The 12,169-nt window shown below is 42.3% G+C and overlaps 1 protein-coding gene across 1 annotated transcript in view; it reads right to left on the bottom strand.

The window, feature by feature from the left end:
- Positions 1–8,090: 8,090 nt before the first annotated feature.
- Positions 8,091–12,169, bottom strand: part of pax8 (paired box 8) — a gene marked incomplete at both ends in the record, with an annotated part of 25,948 nt that continues 21,869 nt past the window's right edge. The window contains 3 exons of the mRNA XM_081364808.1: positions 8,091–8,152; positions 8,552–8,638; positions 11,978–12,076. Coding sequence (XP_081220934.1) covers positions 8,091–8,152; positions 8,552–8,638; positions 11,978–12,076 — 248 coding nt within the window. The remainder of the gene's footprint in view (positions 8,153–8,551; positions 8,639–11,977; positions 12,077–12,169) is intronic.

Here is a 12,169-nt window from a genome sequence, read left to right as displayed (position 1 = left end):
CTCTCTCTCTGGTTTCTTCTCGTTCATTCTCCTTCTACCCAGCAGTCTTGTGTTTCCAAACGTTCCTCTTCACTCCTCATCGCTCCTCATCGCTCTTCATCGCTCCTCGTCTCCTCATCGTTCCTTGTCTCTCCTCATCGTTCCTCGTCGCTCCTCGTCGCTCCTCATCGCTCCTCGTCTCCTCATCGTTCCTTGTCGCTCCTCATCGCTCCTCATCACTCCTCATCGTTCCTCATCACTCCTCATCGCTTCTCATCGCTTCTCATCGTTCCTCATCACTTCTCATCGCTTCTCATCGTTCCTCATCGCTCCTCATCGCACCTCATCACTTCTCATCGTTCCTCATCACTCCTCGTCACTCCTCGTCTCTCCTCGTCGCTCCTCGGCGCTCCTCGTCACTCCTCATCGTTCCTCATCACTCCTCATCGTTCCTCATCGTTCCTCATCACTCCTCATCGTTCCTCATCACTCCTCATCGCTTCTCATCACTCCTCATCGCTTCTCATCGCTTCTCATCATTCCTCATCGCTTCTCATTGCTTCTCATCGTTCCTCATCGCTCCTCATCGCTCCTCATCACTCCTCATCGTTCCTCATCGCTCCTCATCGCTCCTCGTCTCTCCTCATCGCTCCTCGTTGCTCCTCATTGCTCCTCGTTGTTCCTCGTCGCTCCTCATCCTCCTCATCGCTCCTCATCGTTCCTCATCGTTCCTCATCACTCCTCATCACTCCTCATCGCTTCTCATCGCTTCTCATCATTCCTCATCGCTCCTAATCGCTCCTCATCGCACCTCATCACTTCTCATCGTTCTTCATCACTCCTCATCGCTCCTCGTCTCTCCTCGTCGCTCCTCATCGCTCCTCATCGCTCCTCGTCGCTCCTCGTCATTCCTCATCGCTCCTCGTCGCTCCTCGTCATTCCTCGTCGCTCCTCGTCGCTCCTCATCGCTCCTCGTCCCTCTTCATCCTCCTTATCGCTCCTCGTCGTTCCTCGTCGTTCCTCGTCGTTTCTCGTCTTTCCTCGTCGCTCCTCGTCGTTCCTCGTCGCTCCTCGTCGCTCCTCGTCATTCCTTGTCGCTCCTCGTCGCTCCTCATCGCTCCTCGTCCCTCCTCATCCTCCTCATTGCTCCTCGTCGTTCCTCGTCGTTCCTCGTCGTTTCTCGTCGCTCCTCGTCGCTCCTCGTCTCTCCTCGTCGCTCTTCGTCACTCCTCGTCTCTCCTCGTCGCTCCTCGTCTCTCCTCGTCGCTCCTCGTCGCTCCTCATCCTCCTCATCGCTCCTCGTCGCTCCTCGTTGCTCCTCGTCATTCCTCGTCGCTCCTTTTTGCTCCTTGTCGCTCCTCATTGCTCCTCGTCGTTCCTCGTCGCTCCTCGTCATTCCTCGTCGTTCCTAATCATTCCTCGTCGCTCCTCATTGCTCCTTGTCGCTCCTCGTCATTCCTCGTCGCTCCTCATCCTCCTCGTCATTCCTCGTCGCTCCTTGTCGCTCCTCGTCATTCCTCGTCGCTCCTCATTGCTCCTTGTCGTTCCTCGTCGCTCCTCGTCGTTCTTCGTCGTTCCTAATCATTCCTCGTCGCTCCTCATTGCTCCTTGTCGCTCCTCGACGCTCCTCGTCACTCCTCATCGCTCCTTGTCGCTCCTCGTCATTCCTCGTCGCTCCTCATCCTCCTCGTCATTCCTCGTCTCTCCTCGTCGCTCCTCATTGCTCCTCGTCGCTCCTCATCGATCCTCGTCGTTCCTCGTCGCTCCTCGTCGTTCCTAGTCGTTCCTCGTCGTTCCTCGTCGCTCCTCGTCGCTCTCAGATGTAGCAGGTTTTAAGGCCTTTCTGTATGCAATAATGCTTTCTTTCCACGAAATGCGAAAAACCTCTAGTTTTGTTTTCTTCCAGCAATGCTGCATTTTTCGGGCTGCTGTCTTATGTGCCAAAGTGTGCGTGTGTGTATGTGAGAGTGTGTGTGTGTGTTTGTGAGTGTGTGTGTGTGTGTGTGTGTGTGTGTATGTGTGTGTGTGGACTCTTCACCTGCCCAGGATCTTGCAGACACACCCGTACCTGACCCTCAGTTGTCTCGAGATGTCGCAGGGCAAGTTCAAACTAGACGGACATTTAAGAGATACGGTATACAGTCCTAACACTTATTACACAGCATTTCCCCACATAAATAATTATGAGGATAAGGGATATTGATTTGAGATAAACTGTTTTAAAATCGTACCTGTTTGTATCTCATAATCCAACAGTGAACAAAACAATAGTCACAAAATGTCAGCATCTGCATTTGTATGAAACAAGAGAGAGCGAGTCCACGATACTGGATGGCATAATTAAATAACTGTACACAAAATATTGATTTGACTGAGTTTTAATATTTTAGGAAATAGGAAAAAAAATTTAAATATGGCATTTTGGTGATCAAAGATGAGTTTTAAGGGATACAATTATTGACTACAGGGGGACTTAAATTTGAAATTATGAAATTATATAAACAGATTATTTGGATTGATTCTATTTTATAGAGGCATTTAAAGTAAAAATAAAGCATGATATTTTTTATGCAGATTGGTCGATATTCAAATGAATAACAAAATTGTTACTATTGTCTTGAAAATGTAAATGGAAAAGGTCCTTATACTTGCTTAATGTCAAACATTTAAACAATATCACCTGTGATGAAACCAGGACCACCCAGAACAAACTGTACCGGGTTCATTTGTGACGGACCAGCTGGTGAGTTTCAGTGTTTGGCTGCTCAAAGTTTCAAAATGGATCTGTTCATCAGCGATCGTTCTGTTCTGACTGAACCTCAACTGTGGTAAGGTAAACAACATGATTGACAATTTGTCCACATTTGCATAATGAACCTGTTGGCATGGATCTGAATGCTGTTCACCCCACAGAAACCAAACACACTGAGGACAATAAGCTCAGTAGAACCGATCACTAATTAATTGTAATTAAAATGTGTGCAGATTTTATGTCATAAATTGACTAAGTTTGCATGCTATTAATGACTGAGGCTGGTGGGTTCATTGACCCGATCTGGGTTCAGTGCGTCTGTCAAAGGCACAATGACCCTCTTCACCCACAAATAACCCGCAAATTGAAGAAGAACAGCCTCACGATGTCAAACGACACCGTCTCTCAAACTATTTTGGCAGACTGACGGTTCTAGACGGTACTTTGAGTTTGTTGTTGTCGATGGGTGGAAGACAGCGGAGTGTAAAAGTTTGCTCTCTCTCTGTAACACACACACATGAAGAGCCCTGTGTGTGTGTGTGTGCCTCTGTCTGGCTAATGTGCTGATAGTAACACAAGCCCACACACTCATGCCCACACACTCCACACACTCCTGTGCCACACACTCCTGCCCGCTGTGCCAGACCCATTTTCAGAGCTTTGTCCTCTCTCAGCGGTTCCGGCCGGTGCCCGTATTGTGCTGGCGGACTCATTACTAGCGGAGCGATAGCGAGCGCATCGCTAATAGGCCTCAGTCGAGGGGACGGGGGGGGGGGGGGGGCGTCGGTGTGAATGAGGCACAAACACAGAGACAGTGAGGAATATTATCAGTGCCTTTATGGCCACACATTCTTGTTTTGTCACTCTCTTTGGGTTTCAGCAGCATCAAGGTTTGATAGTCGTGGTCATTACGCAGCGGGCAGAAGCCCAGTTGGCATCGCTGGCAGACAGTTCTGAGGTTGGTGACAGGAGGGGATTTTGTGTAATTTTGGCCTCTATGGCCCCACCCCCCCACCACACACACACACACACACACACACACACACACACACACACTTGTACATTTTTAGGGCTTAAAGCACTGAGGGTGCGTAGACACCTATTGTCTCTGTTGGCGTTCTTCTTCTTCTTCTTCTTCTATATGCTAATAACTTTTGAACCGTAAGGTATAGAAACAAAAGTATTATTTTTAACGATTTACGTCATTTTCTGTTTACATCTTTTTTCCACCATTTGAATTGTGAGTTTGCATAGAGAAAAGGGATGTTTTTTTCATTATGACAAAAAAGATATGGACAAGAGTCACGATTTTATGTTAAATCTTATCTTATTACTTGGTAAGTTTTACATACATAAATGTAAATGGTCTGAAAGGATACCCGACATCTTCCATTTTAAGGCTGACATGAAGATTTATTTTGAAACACTGAAAGGACTTTCAAACCGCAAAGCAACCAGAACTATGGACATCTTCAAAGAATTCCTCTTCATTTTAATTATACACGTATAACCCCTTTCTGTTATGTCATATTATCTTTTTTTTTTCTTTTTCATTAATGTGTGAATCAATGTTTTTTAAATTCATTGATATGAATGTTACCTTTAATGTTCCTAATATCTTATGATGCTTTGGAATCATTTAGAATAGTATATGTGAAATATTTATATCTATTGTATTACTTTGTGTATAACTATGGAAATAAAAACATTTGAATTGTGCGAAAAACCTACTTTTCGAACTCCTCCTCCTAGGCCGTTGCTCTGATTTTCACGAAAAGTGAACCAGATTATCTTCAGACCATGCCGACCAAAATTTGTGGAATTCAAATTGATTCGGCAAACCGTTCCAGAATTACGCGTGAATGAATTCGACAAAGTGCCCATCAAAATGAACACGAGGCTATATCTCCGCAATGCTTTAGCGTATTCTGACCAAACTTGGTGTGTGTTACGACAACCATGGCCTGAGGCTACCCGCACAGTCTCAGCGCAGTGCCACCTTGTGGTCAGGAGATATAAAAAATGGCTCGTTTAGCTAAATATCTTCTGAACACTTTGGCCAAAAATCACAAAACTTCTCTTGAGATTTAAGGCAGCATGCGAAGTCAAACGATACCCAATTTTCCCATATCGGCCATTTTGGGTGCTGGCCATTTTTAATTTTGATGTAAAATGCTATATTATACGAACGCATTGGAGAATAGTTACGAAAGTTTGTATGTGTCTTCGGCATAATGCCCTGACAGAACTCATAAAGTCTCGGGCAGTGCCACCTTGTAGTCAAAAGTTATAATGAAATTTCCAAAAATGATAATAGCTTTTGATTAAATTAGCCTATTATAATGAAACTGGTCTTAATAGATTCTTTGGGTCAGGCCAAGAACAAAGATACAAATTTTGCCATATTTGGCCAAACTTCCTGTCCTCTATTTGGATTTTCTTAAAAAACTTTTTTGAACTGCTCCCAAAAATCGAATCGTATCATCTCCAGACCGTGCTGACATTGGATTTCGGGTTGATAGACGAAACCATTGTTGTGTACCAGCAACAAAGTTGAGGCATGATGCCAGAATGACTCTTGAGGCCGCACCTCTGCAATGCTTCGGCATACTGACACCAAACGTTGCTTGTGTCTTTGTCACCTTACTCTGACCACCTCACATCAGTTTTGCAACAGCGCCACCTACACTAACCATTCAATCAAATTATTAGTGATTGTATTTGATTTTTCAGGCAAAATATGCTTTTAATTGCTCAGTGTTGCAGTTGGCCAGATGCTTCAGGCATGCAGTCATGACGTTTCGTGCCTTCTTTGTGCTTTGCCCCTTAATGGCTGCTTGCAGCTATATTTGTTCCTATTGTTAGTTTCTGCATGCTTGAACAGAAGTTTAAATGTTTTCACTGAGTGTATTGAGATGCACTGCAAAACACTTCAGACTATCAAACATCAGCTCATTTGATAAACGAGACATTTGCAATTACAGAGTTTTGAGGTCAACATGCAAACAGACGTGCACACAGAGATTAGTACACCGGTAAAAGGGTTTGCATGCAGAGCGAAATCAGAGTGATTTGCCAAAATCTGTAGGTGTGTCGATCGGGGTTTTCCTCAAACTGTTCCTTAACATTTTCCTTACAAAAGAACATCAGGTTGTTTATCATAACTGGTGTAAAATTGTACATGTGAATGAGATAAAGAGTGATTTCATCAGGAAACAGATTTGAAGGATAGGCTATATTATTTACACCAACAAATGAGTTCAAATGAAACTCAATTTAATAACATGCTTTATTTCTATTTTCTATATTGGGAAATGGTAGTAAATGGGAGTAACATATGTTGTTTCAAACGCCTGCCATTTGTGTGTTCCATTATTTGTTTGATACAAAGTAGTTTATAAATCTTCATCTTATCACAAGTTACGAGTGCATTGTTACAATTTATTAAGGCCTAATGTATTTGTATTATTTATTGTGTGTGCGGATATTCTCCCGCTAGAGGTAGGCTACATGTGGGTCTTTCTGGGTCCAATAGGAGCAGCTACTTTGCAGGAAAACCCCTGGAGGATTATTATATCCATAAGTGAGAGACTGCTGTCACATCAGGAAGGCGATGCTCATGAAACTAGCTCATTTCTAAATGGTTAAACTGATGTTACAGGCTGCATCTAGTCACACGACATGTCCATTCAGTCACCATTCATTCATTCGTGTTTTTATCGTCTCGGGATTCTGCTCGTGCTCCCGGTTCCGGTTCCGGTTCCGCTCGTTCATCACGCGGGCGCGAGCGCGGGATCCAGGTGGGCCGCGGCCTCGTTAAAGAGCCATTAATTATAATGAGGCCACAAAGAGGCGAGAAATAATTGCAAATAAAAGTACGTGATGCAGAAAATAAAAAAGGAAATTAAACAGATGCGCATGTTTTCAGGATCATTGCTTTTGTCCCTTTCATGTGTTCTGTTAAACCGCTGACTGGCCAAAAATATGCAACATAATAAATCATGGTTTTCAACGGGAAAACAGTAGAAACCATAATCATCACCTCCAACTTCCCTGGTCTAGCAGCGGCCAATAGCCTTCATAATTAGGCTACTATAAGTTTGATTTATTGAAGAACAATCATTCAAGCTGTTTGCTATTATATCTGACAATACGGAATATATTAGACTATTAATTTACAACTACGTGTATTATTATTTTACAAGACAGATAAATGAAGGAAACACAAGAGTGGACTTTGACATGCTTTATTTAATTCAAAATAATTCTGTAGAAATTATTAATTTACATTTGAATAATATAATTAACAGTACAATAACACGTAATCTCTGAAACTCAAAACTCGTTTAATCACAGAAATATAAGCATGATAAGATGGAAAAATAGAAGCGAGAATATAAACGTTTTAAAACTAATGAATCCCCACACAGTTCAGCCCTAATAATCATGAGTAGGCTAGTATATAGAAAACGAATCTAATTTTAATAGGGGTTTGCCTTCTCTTCATTATTTACATATTTACCCAAACCGTTAAACATCTTTAATTGTGTCTGAATATGCTGTTTCTGAATGTGATGTTTTTGATCATCCGTAAGATTATTGAACGATGGCGAAATACAGCAAATCTTCGTGTTAAAGGTAAGGTGTTATTTCTATTTCGTTTAAAAAATATTTAATGTTTGAATATGATAAAGCCCATCCAACCCTGGCTAATTCGTACGATTTCATACGATTTTTGTTGCCAAATTCGTATAAATGACCTACCCCTAACCCTACCCATCTCTGGGGTTAAGACAAATCGGACGAATTTGTGCGAATTAGCCACTTTTTAATAGGAATGGGTCGTGAGGTGGCGTTGGCCATCAGATATCAGTTCCTTCAGCTCCAGTCCAAACGCGATCTAATGTCACGAGCTCAAACAGATTCGCTCGTGTAATTTTCTCAAGCGGTGAAACGCTACAAAGTCGCGATGTTTCTCATGTCCTTCAGAAGAATGAATAATATTTGAATTTGCGTGAATTGTGTATGCTATAGTCAGTTTGGTAGTATTCCTGAATCATGTGCACTTGAAGATGTAAAGTGTTTCTGGCCATGAATATATGAAAACATTATGAAATGTCTTTGGCTACAGAGAAATAAAAATACAGGCAACAAATGTTCACTGGTGGAATAAGATGTAAACGTGTGGCTGTAAATGGCCTTTAATCAGGCCGTGTACAAAGGACATAAATAGTTTTACAGGCAATAAAAGGTATCGTCCATCATCAATATGTTTTCTTCATACTCCACTGTATTCTCCAGTGTAGCTCGAGGTTTTCTTCCTAATCCACCGTAAGAAGAGAAACTGGAGTCCGTTCTTCTAGAGATGGTCGTAGGCGGAGGGAGGAGCTCGCGAGGAGGAACTGTAGTAATACGGGGATCCTGCAGGGGGCGACAGGCAAACATCAATATATCACAGCGAATAAGCATATAGTGCATGAGAGTGAAGGTAGGATAGTTTTGTGTTGTTGAAAGCTCAGCTGTGCGAAGGTCTGCTCTATAATTCTAGCTCGAGGGCTAATGGCCGTCTTATGACTGTGCCATTATTTATTTCCACAGAAAACTCAATAGCCTGAAGGCAGAGGGTGAAACTACTTGAGAGTGTCATGTGACTGAAACTTTATGCAATAGTTGAAGGGCAAGGCAGTCTTGGGTGTATACAGGTCGTTAGTGCATTTCTTTCTTTACTAACCATGTAGCCAGAGGCGTAACATGTAAGCATGTGGGATGTTCATGTTAATGGGATGGAGAAGTGGAAGTGAGACACACTGCTGAACTCACCTAAGATGGTGGAGTTGGTGAATCTCCAGGCGTCGCTGTAGGACGTGTAGGACGGGTGTGTGTAGGTCTGGCCCGAGTACTCCGGTCCTACAGGGAACACACACACATTAAACACATCAAACTACACAACAGCAACGACAGCCATGCCAACAGACCCTCGGCTATAAACACACTCATGCTGTAAGTGTGTCTGTTTCTCGAGCTCCAGCACATCATTCACTGGCGGTTAGAGACTGTAAACCATTAATCCCACAGCTGATCACTGGTGCATACAGTCTCTGCTCTCTCCCTCCATCCCTCACTCACTCCTTCAGTCCTTCAGGCCTCCCTCGGCCATTCTTTCTTTTAACATTCCAATATCTAATTGGTAATTATGGGAGCCGGATTGAATCCCCCCTTCAGTGAGTAATTGTGTATGAACGCTTCCTCTCAGCGAGACCACCAGAAAAATAATAAATCAGACCCTCTCATTTCGCGCTTGGCAGGGCAGACTTCATTTGAAAAAAGAAAAGTGCATCTCAGTCTCTGCAGAGCTTGTGCTCCTCCTGCCGTTTGTTCCTTAATGGATACTCTCTCTCTCTCTCTCTCTCTCTCTCTCTCTCTCTCTCTCTCTCTCTGTATATGCTTTCCATATAGATTGTGCACTCATTCATGGTGTGTCTCCACCTCAGACTCTCTTTCTCTCCATCTCTCTGGTCTCTCTCGGACTAATAATCCTGCTCCCTCAGCGGGCCCCTGTGGTGTGTGTGTGTGTGTGTGTGTGTGTGTGTGTGTGTGTGTGTGTGGTCGGGCATCAGTGCAGAACTCCTGCCCCGGTCCCTCCACATCTACTGATTAACCCACCCGTTCCCCTGTTAATCTCTAACTCGGCCCCCGGCGTTCTCACGCGCTCCACACATTCATGTTTCAGAGAAACGGCATTTATGAGTCCACTGTTTTAATCACAAAACTAGATTGTTACATTTCCTCAAGAAAATGTGAGTGGCTCCTGCCTGTGCGAAACTGTTGCTAAGCATTTACATGTGTTCATTTAGCAGATGTTTTTATCCAAATGAGGAACATCACAAGCCATTTGTCATAAGAGCCAGATTCAGAGCAAGTTTAAAGTCGAAGCTAGATTAGTGTTCAAGCTAGAGCAGAGGTGAGATGCAGAGAATCCTTTATGGTTGTGTATTAGTAGTGCCGTTGACTCTCAGTGCATCTGGCGTAAAACCTGCGCCAAATCCAACGTGTGTGCGGATTATTCTGATGAAGCGGACCCTACAAATGAGTGGGACTTACGCTAAGAAAAAAAAACTATATATATATATATATATATATATATATATTAGGGCTGTCAAAAGATTAATCGCATCCAAAATAAAAGTTTGTGTTTACATAATATATGTGTGTGTGCTGTGTATAATTATTTTGTATATATAAATACACACACATGCATGTATATATTTAAGAAATATTTGCATACATATACTGTATATATATTTATATAGTTTATATTATATATAAATATATATATTTTTTATATATAAATAACACATTTTTCTTAAATATATACATGCATGTGTGTGTATTTATATATACAAATTTAATTATACACAGTACACACACATATATTATTAAAAACAAACTTTTATTTTGGATGCGATTAATCGTGATCAATCTTTTGACAGCCCTAATCTATATATATATATATATATATATATATATATATTATATTATATATATATCGTTATATAATGGTTCCCTCTATGGTTAAAGTTTGGTGGTTCAAATATGTCCGCTGTAAAAAGGATAAGGAGATTCGACTAGAAACATGTTCAGTGATGGCTATGACCCTCACTTTAATCAACAACTCCCCCTAATTAGATGTTTAACATTAGCACTATATCATTAAGCACATGTACATGTGTTGTTTATTGCAGTGGTTTGGAGATGCATCCATTCAGAAGAGCGCATGACCTTCGAAATGACAAATGCGGAACAGTTAGTTCATGCGTTCATGACCTCAAGGCTAGATTACTGTAATGCTCTACTGGGTGGTTGCCCTGCACGCTTAATAAACAAACTACAGCTGGTCCAAAACGCAGCAGCTCGAGTTCTTACCAGAACCAGGAAGTATGACCATATTAGCCCGGTTCTGTCAACACTGCACTGGCTCCCTATTAAACATCGCATCAATTTTAAAATATTGCTGATTACTTACAAAGCACTAAATGGTTTAGCTCCGCAGTACTTGAGCGAGCTCTTAACGCATTATAGTCCTTCACGTCTATTGCGATCTCAAAACTCCGGCCAGTTGATAATATCTAGAATATCTAAATCGACTGCTGGCGGTAGATCCTTTTCCTATTTAGCACCAAAACTCTGGAACAGTCTTCCTACCATTGTCCGGAAAGCAGACACACTCTGTCAGTTCAAAGCTGGATTAAAGACACATCTCTTTGACCTAGCTTTCACATAATACATTATAGACTTCTATAATTCAGTGTTAGGCTGCATAGATTAGGTCAGCCGAAACCGGGAACACTTCCCATAAATCCTGATGTACTCGTTACATCATGAGAAGAATGGCGTCTACGCTAATATTAGTCTCTCTGTTTATCCCGAGGTTTACCGCAGTCCGCCGGATCCAGGCCGTATCCAGATCTGACCAGCGCCTGGACACACACTCACACATACACACACACGCGGTTTGCGTGTTCAAGGTTTGCGTTCTCGAGCCACCAGGCACTGTTGTCGTGGGAATGAGCGGCCGGAGTGAGTTCTGTTAGAACGGTGTGTGTGAGCGGTCCCTAAGTTAATAACAAATGATCTTTTCAACGGAAGTGAATCAATCAAAACTAACTTTATCTGGACAATAACTTTATTCTAGATCTGCTGTAAAGCCTGAACACTCTCTGTTACTGTAATCTCCTGTTATCATTGTAAAGCTGCTTTGAAACATCTATATTGTTAAAAGCGCTGTATAAATGAAGGTGACTTGGCACATCAGCACAGAAAACAACCACCGTCTTATTTGAATAATTATATCTAAATGTTGTTTAGAAAGAAATCTGTCTGAATAGTGACACTTGCCTTAAAGTAATAGATCATTTCAAAATGTCATCATTTACTCACCCTCAAGTTGTTTCAACCCTGTATGAATTTCTTTCTTCTGCTGAACAGAAGATATTTTGAAGAATGTCTGTAACCAAACAGTTGATGGACCCCATTGACTCCAATAATATTTTCTTTCCTACAATGGAAGTCAATGGGGTCCATCAACTGTTTGGTTACAGACATTCTTCAAAATATCTTCTGTTCAGCAGAAGAAAGAAATTCATACAGGGTTGAAACAACTTGAGGGTGAGTAAATGATGACAGAATTTTCATTTGGAATGAACTATTCTTTAACAAGCACCATGAGAGTTGATGAAGCTCCTTTACCTGCAACCATCCCGGTGATAGAGGACGAGGAGAAGCCGGTCTGAGCCGATGGGATGTGAGGAGGATAACCGGGAAGCATGGAGCTCGACACTTCTCTCCCTGAAACAGGCAAACACACACACACACACAGCTCAGTCTTAGAGAACCACACACACACACACACACACACACACACACACACACACTGCTCAG

This window comes from Scardinius erythrophthalmus (assembly GCF_964197995.2).
Source record: "Scardinius erythrophthalmus genome assembly, chromosome: 5".
Classification (NCBI taxonomy): domain Eukaryota; kingdom Metazoa; phylum Chordata; class Actinopteri; order Cypriniformes; family Leuciscidae; genus Scardinius; species Scardinius erythrophthalmus.
The sequence above is the reverse complement of the archived record's forward strand: the minus strand, read 5'-3'. Positions and strand labels throughout refer to the sequence as shown.